The sequence below is a fragment of the Theobroma cacao genome, chromosome 5, assembly GCF_053813885.1.
Source record: "Theobroma cacao isolate CCN51 chromosome 5, ASM5381388v1, whole genome shotgun sequence".
NCBI lineage: Eukaryota > Viridiplantae > Streptophyta > Magnoliopsida > Malvales > Malvaceae > Theobroma > Theobroma cacao.
In genome coordinates, this window is record NC_142643.1 from 36,716,450 (window position 1) to 36,736,035 (window position 19,586).

The window sequence follows — 19,586 nt, forward strand, 5'->3', positions numbered from 1 at the left end:
CTTTTACTTTCCTATAAAGAAAACAAGAGGGGTCCCAAATTAATTAAAAGTTAAACCATGAAAGCAACATTATATAATATAAAAAAGGGTTGCTTAAATGAAAATGTGCGCCGCCATATGTTTTTGTTAGTATTTTATGAATACCAAATATCCCACTAAGTAGGGCCACATTTTACTCCCAACGGCTAGCATTCAGCGATTTCCCGTCTTCTGCACCTCACCATAACTTTAGGGTTGGAATAACCAATACCCGACACGGTGGCAACTGCCCAAACCAGGAAAAATATTTTGCAATATGCGACCTCTTGAAAGTAAATTTGTCTTTCCGAGTGACGTACAGGGCAGCATTGAGAAGCGGCGGGACTTGAATCAACATGACAGCACAGCACAGCACAGCAACCAGTTTTTACTTTTGTTGGTCAAGCAAAGCACGCTGGTTCTTTTAGTCAAATGTCTTCACACTTGTTGATTTGCTCCGGAGACCATTATTTGTCGAATCAAATTGGGGGAACATTTTGCATCATGAAGATCAAGTGTGAATTGGATCCTTCCAAAAACGCCCACATGACTTGAAATTTGAAAGTTGAAAGCAAGCATGGACGGAGACTGACCTTGAAAATGAAAGGATGGATCCAGGTTCCTTTGTTCAGAATCATTGGACTTAATAACTATTTACTTAGCCCAGATGCTTTAACTACTTATTTTCTATAATCATTGAGCAGTTAAATATTGACATAGTACTCTAATAAGTTAGTAAATTATTTTTTAAAAAATTAAATAAATTTTTATTTTTTATTATGTTTAATTAAATTATTATATTTTTATTTTGATCAAATAAGTTTTTATAACTGATAATTTACTAATTGACATTAGTTAAAATATCACTTATCATTTTATATTTATATGACATTGAAATTATGTTGATGTATATACGCGAGCATTTGATTAATTGGCTGGTGCATGATCCCCTACTTAAATAATAAGATTTAAATCTCATTTCTCTTGATTATAATATATATATATAATATTGATGTGAAAAATGAAAAATATTACATGATTATATTATCATGTTAAATTAATATATCATCGTTATCATCAATTATTATTATCTATCAACATATTACATCATTATCAATTATGATATGTTAATATATATTATCAGCATTATACGACATAGAATGACAATACTTATTAAAATAAAAATATAAAGACTTATTTAACTTACAATAAAAATACACAAATTAATTAAACGTAACAACAGTAAGAAAGTTTATTTAAATTTTTCTAAATAGTTTAAAGTTTTTTAGATATTATGCTTTAAATATTGGATTAAATTATATTTTTTGTCTATGTTATAAAAAATATATTTAATCCTTATATAATAACTTATATAAATTAATTTTTTTATTTTTTAAATTTATTAATATTATTTTAAATTTTAACATCATTAAATATACTAACGTGATAGTTACCGTACTAACATGACACAGATTGCATGTTATTAGTTGACATGGATAAGAAGACACTCCATCTACATATAATTTGCAATATTTACCACCAGAAAATACTAGGTTTTCTTGGAAAAGAAAGTTCAAATTTTCTTAAAGGTTTACAAATTAAGTAATATTAATACTAATAAAATCTCAATCGGGACAGAATTAGTAAAAAACACGTTTTCTTGAACTTGTGGCAGGTGACCTAATGCTACAAATATGTTACAGGACTTCAGTGGGAAGTTATACGATTTCTATGGAACGATGTGACCCTAATTTCCCCCATTCTAAACCCGTCCCCAAATTTCATGACACCGACAATTTAAAGCCTCATCAAATTGAGTATCTGAGTTCCTTCTCCTTGTCACCGAGCATTGACACAAACATATTAGAAAGAGATTGAATCGAAACATCATTGAGATAAGAGGGAGAGAAGTAAACAAAACAAGATCTTAGTTTATTTTCAAAAAAGAACAAGAAAAACAAAGAGACAGTTCTTATACACGTATCTGACTCCCTAGCTCTCATAATCTGGGCTAGTTTCTGCCATGGTAGATGAGGGTGGATCCAGCCTAGTAAGAACTTCAGGTATGCCAGCAGCATCCCTAATAATCTGCATCAAACGACAAAATAATTCAAAATGCAATGTTGGTCTTCCCCAGCTATCTCTAAAACTGGTGATTACTTATGCTACACCCCTATTGCATTTTAGGCCTCAGACATATGTGCAGTTGTGCACCAATTCTTATTTAATCCTATGGCCACATTTCAAGATCCACAGATCATTTATACGAGTTGGGAAATTCATCCCGCAATCACATTAGGACCTGCTACTTAAGTTAAACCAACACAACCTATATTAGCTTTCATGGTTTTTTTTTTAATTCTCCAAACTTATTCAACCACAAGAAATAGGTTTTCGCTTATTTTTTTCCCTATCCCCTTTCATTACTGCTACTTTAAGTCATGTGATCTCCACATTGACCGGTAGCTAATCTTTCAAAATCAGTTCATCATCTACACAAGCTATTAACAGCAGAGGTCTCGTTGTGAATACTAAAAATCTATAGCAAACTTTTAATCTTAAGAATTGCTTCTACCCTACAGAAAGAAACAGAATATGAAGGTTCGTGGGGCAAATTTTTAACCTCCTCAGTCTAGTATTTTAAGCTCAGAAGTTTAGCAAGCTAATTTTTAAGTTATGACACCGTAATATTATCAGCATACCTATCACAGTGTCCAACAGATTGAGAGATATTTTGTTAAGCCATGTGAATAAAAACAGTGACTACATATGTATTAAGTTGAATAATATAGTTCATAAGAACATACCCAAAGGAGCCCCAGATCAATAGAGAAGTGAATAGAGCTAATGAGAAAAGACGTAATAATAGATGGCAACTAATAAACTAAAATACAGAAGGTGAATCACTTAGCTAATTCAAAGTAGAGACTCACAAAAAGACTATGCTACTTGGGTTACAGCAAAAAGTCCATTTTCTTATCAATCAGCTCTACTCTAATGGATTTATAAGTTTCTCAAAAGAATAAAAAAATCTATGGTATAATTCTGATTTCCTTAAGGTATGAAATGCCCATTTCAGACCTTTGGTCACCTACGGTAATTGCTAATTACATCTATGTGGTGAACTCATTATATCTTATGTTATTGTCTACTTTAACAATGACTTATCTAGAAAACAACCTGAAGGCCCAGAAAGGGTAACTATAAATCCAAAATCAAAAGAAACAAAGACTGCAAAGTACAAATGTTAACTTACAAGGATCTCTTCATCAAGATAAGAAATCATGAACAGTCTCTGGAATGTCCCACCTTGAAACACAAGAAACTTCAGCTCAGATTCATAAAAGAGTTGAATGCCAAACAAAAAGCTACATAATTTACCCTAAATCATGAACTTTTTCTGTACTATTTTACCCTTAACACATTTATAATCCAGGATGGGACAACTGAAGAAAGTTGCAAACAAAGTCACAAGTGATGACAAAATTAGAATAGGATCCTTTGATGGAACTGATTCTTTACCATCAAATAGGCAATGATTCCATAGCAAATGGATTGGTTCTCCTCTTTGCTCATAAGTAATAATTTATTAATGAGTAGTAAGTGTAGCCCATTTGTTGAAGCATACACAAGGGAAGGGGCAGAGCCAGGCTTCAGAGGAGGGGAGACCAGAGGGGTGAGTTCACAACATCCTTTATTTTGACTTTGTAAATTGTGAAACTCAAAAATTATTGTCCCTCAAAGGAAAAAGCATTTAAACAATCTACTTTTGAAATTGCATCATATTAATTTTACAACAAAAACTAAAAACAATAAGATGAGAAACAAGCCAGATACTGAGATCTACAAAAACAATTTGCTGAAGATCTCTGCCTTCGTTGTGTTTGCCCACCCTTTGATGTCCTCAAACAACTGACTGGGCTTACAAGTAAACTGCAAGATATCCACTAAGATAAGAATTTGCCTGAAACAACAATCCCTTTTCCCAACTACACCTCCCACACCAACCAGCCAAAAGTTCAACTGATAGACTAGGCAATGTCCGAAGGACCCCAAAATGAGAAAATGCGGGGCGGTATGTAAGCAGCTCAGCTTACATGGTAACTCTATAATTTTCCAGGGGTATTATAAAAAACGAGAGAGTGTAACTCACAAACATAACCAGCCATTTACCTTACTCTTTTTTAATCTGACAGAAGGTTACAAAATGGCCAGCAGCCATCACAATCAGCTGGTAATATTTTTCCACTACATGGAATGAATTAATCAATTGGATTCATTATTTCTGTTTAAAACCCACAATAAAACCATATAAGCATGTATGGATTATCATCATATCTGGCCCTTTTATCCTGATGTAGAAACACAGACCAACCAACTGCCCAATAACCTTGTTAGAGTTTTACAAAAAGCTGTGTCATACATCCATAACCAACCTGTAATAAGAATATTATGGGCCATATTCACATGCAGTTCAGCATTTTTAAGTTCCCATGTTCTTTGCTCTTGAAAGAAAGAATCCCATTTCATATATGAAGCTCTAAAATGGTTTCTAAATAATCAACTGCTTTCTCTACTAGAAAATTTTAAAAAAAAAATGCATCAATTGTGAGTTATCATAACAATAATAAATCCAATGAGCACCTTCCAAAGCCTTTTTTAAACATCACATGTTTACTTTGTCAATCTCTGATTTAAATACTAAGAGCCATATAAAATGGAAAAAAGGAATGGTCATTTCCAATATTCTTTTCAGATACCTCAAAGCATGCCTATAGCACTATTACTGTGAACATCTGCAAACGGGGACATCTCATAATGACAAAAGTGACGTTAATACCTAGTATCCATGAGGGTCATATGGCCATGGCCTACAATATTGATTCAGAAAAACATAAGCAAGCATACTGTTTCTCAGAATGCCAGCTTAGATTAGGTTTCAATTAGGTCTTTTGTGGTCATTTCAAGTTGGTCTTGTATGATTATGTACATTAACAGTTTATATTGCTCTCAGCTATAGTATCTTAAAGGGAAAAAAATTTGAAATGCTTACTCAGAGGAACTCTCAGTCCACTGGCCACTGCATCCCTAATAACAACAGGAAGTTGCTGGACAGTATTAACAGCCTGACTATATGCACTTTTTAGCTGTTCTGGTATTGTTTCTTCAACAACAGTTGGTGATTCAAGAATCCCCTCAACATATTCTTCTTTCATTCGTAGTGGTCCCTCAATGGATACCCTGGTGGAAAGAATACATTTGCTTTCTATCTGCATTCCACCAAAGATAACCTCAAATCACTAGAAAATTTTGTAACAAGGAAGTTTTTCCTAGTACTCAGATAAACTATGGTTAGCAAAAGTTAAAAAAGCGGCTATTCATAACTCTAATCCTTGAGGGAGATATTCAATCAGAGTTAGCATAACTCTTAGATTAAAATTCAAACAGCAGTTTAAAAACAGAAAACTTAAATGCTAAATAAATAAACAGCATTTATTCCACTTCTAAATTAGAGAAACTTATAAAGTTGTATGCAACACAAGCCAACAACAAAATTCAAATGAGAAATTAGCAGAGTGAATACTTCCATTGCACAGCCAGCAAAGGCTACCACAACGTCCAAGGAGGGTCCAAACGTATGCAACTTCACCTCTGCTTTCCACATATTGGACACATAGTCTACAAGTCTCAATGGAGCAATCTTATCATTGCACCAAGGTTGAGATGATCATGAAAAACAAAGACATAGAGGCAATAATTCTAATATCCATCTCCAGTAATTTGAATTTGACAGTGACAAAATTAAGAGACAAAACCTTCTAAATAAGAATCATCTGTACACATTATTGCTCCAATCCTCTTTAATCAGTGGGCCCCCTACCAATGGTGCCAAATCTCACACAAATAAGAGCCCACCCACCTTTTAAACAATGACATTTTGAACATAAACAATAAAGTCGAGTAACAACCAATATTAATAGTTGCGAAGCTCAAGCAAAATTAGTTAACATAAACACTTTTAAGTGGCCTGAAAATAGTGGTCTCATATTACTTGATCCCATTAATTTAATAATGATATCAATGAACATCTAAGATGTTCATCCATCCAGTTTAATCTAGGGGCAATGTCTTTCAGTTGGATAATATGACAAACATAATCCGTACCTACTTCCATGATACTTAAGGAAAAATAAACTACTTCAATTAGCAATAATGGTCCAGGTTATATCATATTTTCTCCACATGGATTCAAAACCACTTCCATTGCGCAAAAAATTAGCAGAACCTATTCATGTTTTACTTAATGCTCAAGGTGTCTCAAGAAGTGGGAGCACATACCAGATGTTGTTGTACAGAAATTACGAATTGAGACCGCACACTTCATGCGGTTGGCTAACACCCCTTTTTTCTTAAAGAGAATTAATCCAATCTGAGAATTGATATACTAGTATGTATGATTTATTAAAGGAAGATGATGCATACAGATGTTAAACATCCATACATAGTTCAAGCCAGAGCCTTCATATTCAAGATCATAGTGATGCAGTTGACATGCAACATTCATATGTGTACGCTTCATAGTAGAGCACATAAAGATGACACGGAATTATTTACCGAGTTAAGCAGTTTGAAGTGTGCTGTAACCTTTGCATATCCATCCTTAAGAAGCAAATCCATCTTTGGCAATTTTGCCAATGTCGAAGGGAATCTCCTGAAAAAGTACAAAGGAGTCGCCAAGAAGATCAGCTGCTAGTCGATCAGAAAAATGGAGATCATCAAGCTATCAAAGGACACTCACTCAAATATGATTTTAGCAGCAGAAAGTCCAGGGCTTCCAAATCCAAACCACTCAAAGTTCCATCTACCTTCCAGAAAGGGAGACCTGGAAAGCTATATAAACTAATAAAAGTCTTACACAAAAGGTGAACATGCAAAAAGGCATTGTTTGACCAAGCACCTACGTTGTTGGCCTCGGTGTTGGATTGAGCCTCTCAAGGCCAGTTATCCTCTCATTCACATCAATTCGTTGCATATCTGTTGTCTTTCCTGTGACTAAAGCCTCAAAACCCCCAGCATCCTTAAACTGAAACAACATTTAATGCAAAAGTAAACATAAAAGGCCAAGCTTGAAGGTGCATAACAATACACATATACTTCATGGAATACTCACCAAATCAATGAATAAGTTATATTGGTCAATCTTTAAGTGACATAAATTAATTGAAAACATCTAGCTTTGTATGCTGACAAAGTTCTTTTTCCTCAAGCTAGTAGTACTGACTTGAACTGTGAATGATCAATTACAACTGAATAAAAACCATCACCTATAGGAAAGTATGTTGACTCACAACAGGACAAAATTTATTATTGGATTGCATTTTAACTGAATTATAACTGATGGACAATATGAAGATAGACCAGTTTTGAAATTGAAGAAGGATAAGATAGAATGAATTACACCCATCATCCATGACTGTCAGTTTAATATTATTTCACGGCATTTCATATGTGTCAATTTCATCCTTTCATTGATCAGACTTCAGAAAGTTGATAGAAATAGTCACATAAGATAAAGTGTCGTACCATGTGAAAATTATGGCAAGTGAAAAATAGGTGACTTGCACCTATCATCCCTTACATGTTTGTGCAATTATATTATACTAAGTTATAACATAATACATTGTGACCTTTCACAAGTGGTTTAATGCTATCCATCATTTGGTTGTTATTGGGAAAAGAATAAAACTTTTCATATAAATGCCCCAATAAGCATTGATGTTGCAGACACATAAGCACCACGTCAGCCAGATTACTTATCATTCATTTTATCCTTTCCTTCTTCTTCCTTTCTTTTTCTTTTGTTTATGCACTTTTCTTGCACATTTTCAGTCTTTTTCAGTAGTTTCACAAATCCAAACCCCTCTACTTTTCCTTATCCTCCATACCAATCACTGGCATCAATTAATTGACTTCACTGCTGACAATAGTACAGCCCTGATTTTACTCTGTTTTTCCTCTTTTCCTCATTCAATCAACCCATTGTTCTCACTTACTCTCTCTAGACTCAAATGCCCTTTTTACTAAATTTCAAAAAGTACCTTCACGAACTTATAAATGTAATTGTCTTATAAATTCACACCACAAAATCATGAATTCATGAGGGATGGGTTATTGGAGTTATGGGAAATATGTAAAACTCCAAGTTGTTAATAAATAAAAATGAAATTATATAAAAAAAAAATCATGGATAACGGGTGTAATTTACCCTATTTTTTCTAACTTACACTTGCCACACGGCACACCTCTGTTGCTTATGTGATCATTTCCATCACAAGTCTTAGTGCCTAACAGAAGAAAGGATGCCATTGACACACTTCTGTTAAAGTCCCAGGGTACCATGTTACAATAGAAATGGAAATGTCATACATGAAAATGGAACTAAATTAAAGAGGTCTCAAATGATGGTTATAGTTTTCCCCATACAAAACTTCAAAACTATACTACTGTATTCTTTTCCCTTCAAGTAACAATTATAGTCATTCAACTAAAGTACTAAACCAAAATACCAAATAATTACCCTCATCACTCGGAAGCCAAGATTAACATTTTTGCCGGTCCTGGAAATAGAAAAGATGAAACTATTTACGAACCCTTTAGCAATTGCAAGAAAAGGCAATTGCCGGGCAGAAACTAGGCAACTAACGGAAACAGATTTGAATTAGTCATAAAAAAAATGCCAAGTGTATTAATAGGGAAATTACTTGTAATTTGTTCCTTCGAATCAAAATTTGGCCAGAAACTGAAAAGCACTTCAAAATTCTTAAATCGTTTCTTTCTTTGGACAATTTCTATAACCATAAAATGATCAATAATTATATTAGAGAAAAAGTCAAATAATAAGGGGAAACTCACAGCAAGAAGAAGAGATTCCTTAGCAGAAAGTCGCTCCATCTCTTTAGCATAAGTAGCCGGAGCTCCTCCGTGCACTGCTTGCTGAACCATTGCTCTACACGCCATTCTAAGACGGTTTCTCCGGTCGCCGGATCTCCTACGGTCACACTCCGGCAGTCTGACGAAAGAAACTCCCGCCAAAGACGACGAAGACGAGGAAGAGAAGCCCGACCGAATTGCCGAAATTGCAGAAAACGATCCTTGCAGAGAAGCCATTGATGAAATGGAAATTTTTCAAAGGGTTTCCTTTTTTCTTTTATTTATTTGTTTATTGTGAAGCGAAAGAGTGAAGAATGAATTTTCGTCACTTCTGTGAAAGAGAGATTTTTATGTCAAAAACATTTGGTGCCTCCAATAACCGTTGGGGTCGGGAAACCGAACGTTTTTCATGCTTCGAAATAAAAATAATATTTTTTAAATATTTTTTCTTTTAAAATATTTTTATATTTATGATATTACTTCTACATTACTAATTAATATCAATTTAATAATTTTATTTTGTGTTCTTATTAATCATATTATTGTTAATATAATCAACAGAGTCAAATGTAAAAGAAAAGAAGAAATTAGCATTTAAATATTTTTTTAATTATAAATGTATGCATCCTTCTAGTAGAAAGTCAGTTTCATATGGTCAATCTCAAAATTATATTTACTAAAAAAATAAAGTTAAGCGTGAATATGATTTTCATACATCATACATTTCTTTACAAGTATACTATATATAAAATAAGTAAACATTTTAAATATTTTATTTAATCCCGTGTATTATTTTGTGTTACACATTTTTCACTTTCACTTTTTTAAAATTATAAAAATAATAATATTAAATAAATATTTTTTAATCTATTTAAATAAACATATAAGCATATTACATTACCATATACAAATAAAATAATTAGCTTGTTTAGAAAAAAATAAAAAAATAAAATTAATTTTAATATTTACCTTTATTTAATTATTATCATGAAATTTTAGTTAATTGATGCATCCTTTTATTTAAAAATTTATATATGATTTTAACAATTATGTAATATTCAAATATTTTAAATATATTATTTAATCATATATTTATTTTATTTTATTAAGTGTATTTTTTATGCTGCACTTTTATTTTATTTAATTATAATTTTTTATGTTTTTTTCTTATTTTCCTTTTTTTCTTTAATAAATTAAAGTAAAGCTTAAGGACCACATTATATGATATTTGTTGCCCAATTAATGCCTTTAGGATCTTAATTTAGTATAAAGTAATAAATATAATATAATTTTGTCAACGAATTGCTCTAAGACAAAATTTATCCATTTGATATATATGCTAATATCAATATATCATAACATCATTGAGAATGCTATTTACATATTAGTAATTAACATCAATTTAATATTTTTATTGGTTGTTAATATTAACCATATCATTAATGATACAATCAAATAAACTTTTCAAGAATGTACTATTTTATTAGATTGATAAAGTGGAACATAAGGCAAAATATGAAATTAGCACTAAAACATTTTGTTCAATGATAAATGATTTATTTCCTTATTAAAAAGATGATTTTTACCCCATAACCTAAAATATTATACTTAATAAATAAATAAATTAAGCACGAAAATAATCTTTATGGATCTTATCATTTTAGATAAAATCGGCTTACCACATATAAAAGAAGTAAATATTTGAAACACATTATTTAATTAAGTGTATTGTTTTTATGTTACATATTTTCCACCTTCATTCCTTTCTTTTAAAAAAAAAATTATGAAAACAATAGTGTGAAATAAACGAGAGCTAGAAGAAGAGGCCAGAGTCCTACGAGGGTAGAAGGTTTCGACATAAATGTGATAATGGTGGCAATTAGAATGATATCTATAGCAAGGAAGTTCGAAATTCAAATATGATTCAAGAGTATAGTGAGATTTAAATTTTAAATTTATTCAATTTTTAGATTGGGGGATAAGATGGAGAAAGACTATTGGAATTCAGACAAAATTGTTCAAATTTAAGCACATTTATTGAAAGTGGTATTGAAAACAATGTCATTAGGAAGGACTTTTCAAATAGTGTGAATGAATGAGGGAATGTCGGAATGGACTGTTGTGAAAGAAGGGTAGTAATCATTGGGATAAAAGTCTGAATCCAAATAATGAGGAATGTTTGAGAAATAATGCTATTATGGTATGTAATGAAGAGAGAAAATTTAATTTTGTGGAGTGCTCTTATTTGGATAAGAGTTCTTTAAATTTTAGTTTTTTAAATTTAAAATTTTTGAGTAAAGTATGAACAGTTGAAAGTGTCAAGGTCTCTTTCAGAGATTTTACATCGAGTAGCACATGATTATCTAGTTTAGAAGAGGTGAATATGATAACACAAAAACCATGTCTATGGTAAAAAGATTGTAGACTTGTTTGCAGCTTCAAAAGAAAGAAGGGACTAAATTAGAGATGATAAATTGCAAGTTATAATTCACATCAGAGGTAACGTTTATGAAGGTGACGCTGAATTAGGAGATAAGGTGGAGGAGGGAAGTATAATCAAAAGACCTAAAAAGAGGTAAGAGAGATAAGGTTTTGCGGAGCAATAAATGGGCAAAGGATGTTATTGATGAATCTATACAAGACTCGGATCAATATCTTTCTTCTCATACTAATCTCTGATACTAACTTGATGGAGACTGAAATAACATGAGATGTTGGTAACGTGACTGGTTTGGCATTTGAGAATTCAAAAAAGTTATTATTCAAATGGTGGCTGCAATCGAAAGGGAAGAGAGTGGTGATCCAAATCTTTGAATAGGTTTGGTTTTAATGTGTGGAGATAAAATGCTAATGAAGAAGCGGTAAAAGCTGGAGATATGAAAAAGATGGAGATGGCCAATGATAAGAGTTTGACATGGTTTAAGAATTTTTAAATAGAGATGAAATTCGATTTGAAATAAGAATGTAGATGAAAGAGCTTAAGAGGTTGAACGGTAGGTTGAGAAGTTCATTTAAATTAAAAAATAGAGTTCTATATCTCTAAGTTTTATAAACATATTCAAATAATTTAAAATTGTTGAATTTGTGTTGAAATAGGAAGTTGCTTGCTGTATTTAAATAAACATGGACTTAGGGAGGGTTTTGTGGAGATAAGGTTGGTGTGCAGACAGAGTTGGTGGGATGGTCAAATAATTTTTTTTGATTTATTCAGACAAGGTTGTATGTGGACACCGTTTTTTTTTTTTTTTTAAATGTGGACACCAATTAATTTGTCTATATGTCTTGAGGTTTTAATTTTTATACTTTATTTTCATTTTGTACTCATAAAAGCCATAATTTATTTTGACTATGAGGACTAGTAATAAAATTATGTACTTTTAAAAAATAGATTTTTTTACCGTCACAAGATTAATAATTAATCAACAGTAATTTTTTATTAAAAAATTTATTGTGATTTTATCAACCATACAATGATAAAATACTTTAAATATATAATTTAATCATGTATTTATTTTATTTAATTAAGTGCATATTTTGATGTCACACTTTTATAATTTAATAAAAATATTTTTAATGTTATTTTATTGATATAGTATCTAAAATCCAATTAAAGTAAACTAGAAAAATGAAGCTAGTAGGCATCGAACCTCGCCTCCCAACGGGCAAGGTGAGGGCTGTAACAGTTGAGCTACATGCTCGCTAGAGTGTCACTCTGAATTATTTATTTTTACTGAAGATAACTTGGGATCTATAAAATGTCTCCCTTGAGGGGGGAAGCAATAAAATTTCGGTCGCCATCTCTAATTTTCCCGCCATGGAAGCCATGGAAGTCGACTCGCAAACGCAGCTGCAGAGAAAACAATCTGCTTACCTCTCGTTGGTTAGTTATTCTCTTTTCTTGTGCCCCATTTTCTACCTTTAATTCTTTTCAGCTCCATTTTTTCTGTAATATCCTAAAATCTCATCACATGTTGAAGAGAATTAATCGCTTTTATTTTATTTTATTTTATTTTTGGGGTGGGGGTGTTGTAGGATGAGAATTTCGAGATTCAGAACGAAGTTTACAGAGGCCAACAATACAGTCAAATTTACTTTGCTCGTCTCCACATGATGAGAACTTTGCTTTATTCCCTTGCTCCCAACTGGAAATCCCATCTCCCTGGTAACCTATCTTTTACAATTATTTTATTTGTTTTAGAATCAAAAGCTTCCAATGTTTAGCATTCTTTTTCTGAGGTCAAAATTATTTTTTCTTTTTTGTGGGTTTAATTACGTATGGTCGCTGAACTCTGCTTTATAAATTTAGTTTTTTGGGTAGCCAGCTTTGGTGAGGTATTTTTTTTTTTATTTTGCTCAATTTTGGCTAGGTTATTTGGTTGGAAGTATTTGTTCAATTTGTTTTTATTGTTCATGTGGGTCACTTTTGGCTGTTTTTATTGCTATTTATGTTAAATAAATATTGTAATTTGCAATTTCATAGGGTTTTAAGGTTTTGGCAGGCCTATGTTAGTTCAATAGTATGGCAAAAGTTTTTGGTATTGGGTTTTAATTGGTTGTGAGCTTACTTGGTGATTATATGGACTCATTTTGGAGGTTTTGAGGTGATTAGAATTGGAAGGGAATGTTTTAATTACTTGCATTGTGGTGGCTGGCTAGTCGATGATAGTGGATTTCCAATTCAAAAGCTTGTACAAGGTGACAGCATGTGTTTTGGGAAAATTGAATTCTGATAACTTACTAGGTTTTAATTGCTTATTTTTACGGCGAGCTTGCTATTAATATCATTTGTGTGTATTTAGGATTCTGTTTTCTACATTGTTTTAGTTTTTCATGTAGAATTTTGAAGCACTAAGAACCAAGCCAGTCCTCACAATGTTGACGTTTTGAATAAATTAGTACTTTGATCAAGTTTCAGTGATTTAAAAGTTATTTCTTTGGATTGTGTTTTTTCAGTTTGTACAGTTTTGGGGCTAGAAGAAGGCAAAGAATGCATCATTGTTGGGACCCTTTACAAGCACATGAAACTCAAACCTTGCATTCTTGATGAATACTCTAAGGAGGTATTATGGTTGTTAATGGATGCAATCCATTTGTGTTGGTTTTATTTCATTTTGTATGTTGAAATTTAGATGTGGAAGTCAATATTATTTGACTTCTAAATTTGTTGCTGTAATTTTCAGAGGTCTACTGCCCCTCTTGTAAAACCTCATAATTTTATGCATCAAGATGATTATTTGTTTTTGGAAGATGAGAGTGGAAGAGTTAAGCTTGGTGGCACTATGCTTTCACCTTCTGTTTATGTAACAGGTCAGTATTGCTGACAATTGACTGTAATATAGAAATTTCTATTTGCATCGACCTATTTTTATTAATTCATTGGAAATGACCGCATTTCTTGCAATTGATTGCTTCTAAGCCTTGTGTACAAATATTATTAATTATACTCTTCTAGAATTTTATCATATTAGCATGTTGAGAGCTTGAACTATTTGGCTCATCCATCCTTTTCCTCTCGAAGACACTCAGTTTTACTAACTCATCATTCCTGAACTTTCCTTTTCTTCTTCTTCTTTTTAAATAAAAGCTTCTGCTATCTATGAAAGGCATGTCATTGATTGAACCTAGACTTCTATGCATAATTAAGGCTAGACTTAATGAAATTTATGGATTCAAACATTGTTCTTATGAAGCATGTTGATTTTGCACGTACATGATACATTTGATAGGTGTTGTCATTGCATTGCATGGGAAGGAAACCACTGCAGGGGACTTCTTTGTTGAAGATGTTCTGGAAGCTGGCCTACCACCTCAGATTGAGCGGCCGCTGCAATCAAGTATGATATGTTCCGCCCTCCAAAATTTTTATTGCACCAGAAATCTGCCACTTGTTTGTTGGTCATAGTCATTCCTCATGTTAAGTAGTCTGCATAAAGTGTTTATCCCTGTTTAAATTAATACTACCATCTAATTTGCTAGGAAAATCAGGCATGGCTCTGAAAACTGATTTTCTTCGTTTGTGCTAAAATAGAGAAATTATTAGAACAGGTTATCGATTCACAATTTATAAATTAAAAGTTATAGTCTTTCTGACTGTGAGGAAATGGAGTGACAAATTGGTCCTGAAATGATTCATCAATGAAAGCTGCAAATCTTCTGCTGATTCATGATGTGATTTTCAGTCATCATCAAGTGTTGAGAATCAGAGCTCTCTTCTCTCTTTCTCTCTCAATCTCTGTATCTCTTACCCATGATCTTTCAGGACATGACATGTCCTAAGTATGTCAAAGTAATCCTACAAATTGTACCTTGTTTTGTCTCATTTCCATTGTTATGATTTTTCTCGTACTTTTTGAAATGATTACAATGAATTGCGCCTGCTAGTTGTTTTTTTGTCAGATATCTCCCATTATATCTCAATAATGGGTTTGAGTATTGAAATTGGTAGGAAGAAAATTAGCTTTGATAACATATGGCTGGACCTTTTCTTAACTTGGATATTTGGACTTAATTGGCTCATGAACCCAAGGCCTTGTAATTTTCTTTCAGTATACATAGTTAAACTGTGTATGAAAGTTTGGCATTTCTGTGTCTTTAAACAGTGCCTCAAAATTTTCAAATTTTGACTGTGGGCAGGAGAAGATAAGTATGTTGTTTTTGTCTCCGGGCTTACTGTTGGGAGCGGCGCTTCTAATCCCCTTCAATTTCAGCTTCTTGTTGATCATATAACAGGACATTTGGGAGATGAAGAGGTTCTTGCAGTTTCTGTTGTATTCTTTTTTTTTTCCAATCCATTGTCCTGAATATCTTGTGAACTGTTACTGCTTGCTTACTTCATAATATTTGATTGAATAGGAGCAAGGCCTTGCAGCAGACATAGTTCATCTTGTGATTGCTGGGAACTCTGTTGAAATTTCTCGTGGACTTCTTAACGGACAGGTGAAATTTTTCCTCTCTTTTCTAAGTCTGTTAATATGGCAAGCCTGTCAAGATTTTCTGTTGCAAGTTTTTATCTTTTTGTTACTTGCTTTTTTAAATCATTGGCCTCTTTTCAAAATCTCTTGTCAGAGTAGTCTGACAGTAATAATAGTCTCCTACTCTCATTGTGGATTATGGTTATAGCACTTACACCCTTTCCCCTTCTCTAATTAAACAATAATCATAAATTCTGTATCGATCCCCCCCTTTCTCTTTCCCACAACAACAACAAAGAATTGAACTTTCTATTTAGCAAAATATTTCTGGCAAAAGGTCTTGCTGTTGAAGTATTTCCATATGATGTTGACAATAAAAAATCATCATTACTTATTATCACATGAAATTTTAAATGTGGAGAGTTGATATTTTATAAAATCCTGAAGGCATCTACCTGATATTTGAATGATGTTGCCTTTCTCTTCCCCACAACAACAACAAAGAATTGAACTTTCTATTTGGCAAAATATTTCTGGCAAAAGGTCTTGCTGTTGAAGTATTTCCATATGATGTTGACAATAAAAGATCATCATTATTTATTATCACATGAAATACCAAATGTGGAGAGGTGATAATTTATAAAATCCAAAAGGCATCTACCTGATATTTGAACGATGTTGCCTTTCTCTTCCCCAACTATTTAGCAAAATATTTCTGGCAAAAGGTCTTGCTGTTGAAGTATTTCCATATAATGTTGACAATTAAAAATCATCATTATTTTTATTATTGCATGAAATACCAAAATGTGGAGAGGTGATATTTTATAAAGCCCTGAAGGCATCTACCTGATACTTGAGCAATGTTGTTTGGGCAGAATTTAGCTTCTAAGGACCAGTCAAGGTTGTCTGAGCCAATTAAAGAGCTGGATATTTTGTTGACTCAGGTTTTTGTCCTTTTCACCACTGTTATGATTTAGCAACTTAAGGTTAGCTTCTTATAGTTCGCATACTGTTCTTGTTGCTTACTAATTTTTACTTATGTTCAGATTGCTGCAAGTTTGCCGTTGGATATCATGCCTGGATCTAATGACCCTGCAAATTTTTCTTTGCCTCAGCAGGTTTGCTTTATATGTTGAGATAGTGTACGTTACAACTGCTTTTGTATCATTTCTAATATCCTTCTCCTTCAGCCTTTGAACAGATGCCTTTTTCCGGGGTCAGCAACTTATAACACTTTTAGGTCCTGTACCAATCCTCATTGCTTTGAGCTTGATAACATCAGGTAATACATGAATATATCTTATTGTAAGTGCTCACCTAAATTTGATGGATGCTGATTGCTGACATTGTGCTTATTTATTTTCAAGATTTCTTGGAACATCGGGTCAGAACATAAATGATCTCACTGAGTATTCAGAGGCAAAGGATAAAATTGACTTTCTGGAAAGGACATTAAGATGGAGGCATCTTGCCCCAACAGCACCTAATACTCTTGGTAAAACTTTTATATATTCTTATATTTTCATTCTTAAACTAGTGCAATATGCATCTTTATACATTATAGTCATTTGTATATGTTAACTTGGAAATTGTTAGAGGCCAGCATCAGTGAGTCATATAGTCCCCCAATAATTGGAAAAAGAAATTTTCAAAGAAGGAAAAAGGACTTACTTTATGGAATAAGGTTCCTCAGTTCAATAATGAAAGATTGGTACTGATTAATAATACAACATTAACATGTTTGATCTTGAGTTTAAAATAAATTAAATAACTGTTTTATCATGCTAAATTAACTTAGGTATAACAGTTTAAAAAACCTTTTCTCCTGATTATTTGCTTTTTTAATAATTAATTTTGCTTGTCACCTGAAATATATTTTCTGGTTCTGTTACTGCCCAACAAGCTGCTAACCTGTGGTGATGCAACATATTCTGTAAAGAAATCAGGAAACTGGTGGATTTTTGTCCTCCTCATGAGCTTATGTAAATTGTTACTGCTTTTGTTATCTGACAGGATGTTATCCTTTCACTGATCGGGATCCCTTCCTAATTGGTAGCTGCCCTCATGTTTACTTTGTTGGTAATCAGGAAAAGTATGAAACTCGCTTGTTAAAAGGTAATTACTCCAAACCTTGCACTTAACAATTCAAAATTACCTTTCAAGCAGAAGGAAAAAGATAACAGTATCCTTATTTTTCATTACCTGGCCAATAAAACTCAACTTACAATTAACTCATGCAGGATCGGAAGGGCAATTAGTAAGACTTATTTGCATTCCTAGATTCTGTGAAACAGGAGTTGCTGTTGTGGTAAGCATTTGTCTTCTTCAAAGATGTTAAACTTGGAAATCAAGTTAGCATGTTTGTGTTAGTTTGTGGAGATGCATGTGTGTGTTAGACTTACCTAAGGTCTAAGCTACTACGGAGGAAATGTTGGTTTATATCATTCCTACATGATGAACGATGTCCTCCATCTATCAAATAGTGCATTATTACTTTCATACAGTCAGAAAGAGTATAATTGTGCTTGCTATCCTTTATCCAAAATCATCCCTCTCCACTAAATAAATGATAAATCATGAGGTGCTTTGGTTAATGTCAGCCTGTTCAAAAGACAAGAAACATCATAGTCATCCACCCGATGTATGTGAATAAAAAGTTATTGTTACACATCTAGGACTCTTCTTGATCAGGCATCTAGATTGAGATGACTTGGGTTTAACTTTAACTTGAATAGCCACCTATTCTCCACCCCCCTCCCCCTCCTTGAGAAGAAAGGAAAGTACTAGTTGGATTGTGTCAAAGAAAAGAACAGATAATAAGCTTTCATGACTTTTTTGCTACTTTTCTGTCTCTATCAGTTCAATGTGTTATTTATGCTCCATTTGTTAGCATAAAGGAAAAGTGTATAATATAATAAATTCTTTTCACTGTAATTCTAACGATGTTGCCCAGAGAAGTGAAAGTTTATGGAATTTTTTGCAGGTCTAAAGACACATAGGCTTATGTCTTATTTCTTTCACTTACATGATGATAAGCTTTCTCTGGTAACATTAACCATCCATGCTAATTTATGTTTTTTCTGTTGCAGCTCAACATGAGAAATCTCGAATGCCATGCTCTAACTTTTGGGACTCAATTCAGCTCATAAAATGGTATGGAGTTTTAATACCAGTCAGTGTTGTGGAACTGCTAAAAGTTTACTAACTTGTGAACTATTCATGATTGATTACAATTTATATGGGAAAAAAAATCAGTGATGCAACCTACATCGAACAAAGAAAACAATGGTTGTTCTTCCCTTTCCTTTGTTAATTAAAGTACATGACTGGTGAGTAAAACCGAATATGATGTTTTGTGCATGATCCGCCTCCGTGTCTCTTCTGTTTAAAGTATAAATTTTGATGGAAAAGACATGGATAGGATAATATTAACACCATGATGAACAGGGTGCTTCAGCATGCTGACATCATTTTTTTTTTCCTACTTTTGCTTAATATTAGGCCTTGTGAAAGGAGAGTTACAGTAGCTTGACTGCTAATACAAGTTTTTTTTATCTTAATTGGTGCATATGGGGAAGTAAAATTCAAGGAGGGAGTGGGGATTTGAACATTAGACGTTAGTGTTTTTAAGAAAGGTAACTAGGATTAGTTCAAATTTGAGTTGTGACAAGTTTCTTATCTTTGAAGTGTTAACATACGAAAAAGAAAAATGAGATTATCTGTCCT

General features: G+C 32.7%; 2 protein-coding genes across 4 annotated transcripts; one reads left to right on the forward strand and one right to left on the reverse strand.

Moving 5' to 3' along the window:
• Window positions 1-1,813: 1,813 nt before the first annotated feature.
• On the reverse strand, window positions 1,814-9,328 carry LOC18599103 (Plastid-lipid associated protein PAP / fibrillin family protein). 2 transcript variants are annotated; one of them, XM_088806571.1, is made up of 7 exons: window positions 8,932-9,328; window positions 6,981-7,102; window positions 6,818-6,901; window positions 6,634-6,730; window positions 5,072-5,288; window positions 3,275-3,343; window positions 1,814-2,106 (listed from the first exon to the last, which is right to left on the reverse strand). In XM_088806571.1, exons 1-6 carry the CDS (start codon window positions 9,184-9,186, stop codon window positions 3,288-3,290), a joined length of 831 nt encoding a protein of 276 aa, XP_088662697.1. In that variant the 5' UTR covers window positions 9,187-9,328; the 3' UTR covers window positions 1,814-2,106; window positions 3,275-3,287. The 2 variants fall into 2 exon arrangements, with proteins under 2 accessions (XP_088662697.1, XP_007028987.3); XM_007028925.3 differs by having other exon boundaries at window positions 3,275-3,327; window positions 8,932-9,326.
• Window positions 9,329-12,662: 3,334 nt separating this feature from the next.
• POLD2 (DNA polymerase delta small subunit) lies at window positions 12,663-19,327 on the forward strand. Of its 2 annotated transcripts, XM_007028926.3 has the most exons (14): window positions 12,663-12,829; window positions 12,982-13,111; window positions 13,903-14,009; window positions 14,130-14,256; window positions 14,676-14,783; window positions 15,583-15,698; window positions 15,802-15,885; window positions 16,736-16,804; window positions 16,907-16,978; window positions 17,051-17,142; window positions 17,228-17,355; window positions 17,874-17,975; window positions 18,101-18,168; window positions 18,950-19,327. In XM_007028926.3, exons 1-14 carry the CDS (start codon window positions 12,764-12,766, stop codon window positions 19,007-19,009), a joined length of 1,329 nt encoding a protein of 442 aa, XP_007028988.3. In that variant the 5' UTR covers window positions 12,663-12,763; the 3' UTR covers window positions 19,010-19,327. The 2 variants fall into 2 exon arrangements, with proteins under 2 accessions (XP_007028988.3, XP_088662865.1); XM_088806739.1 differs by lacking the exon at window positions 12,982-13,111 and having other exon boundaries at window positions 12,679-12,829.
• The last annotated feature ends 259 nt before the right edge of the window (window positions 19,328-19,586 follow it).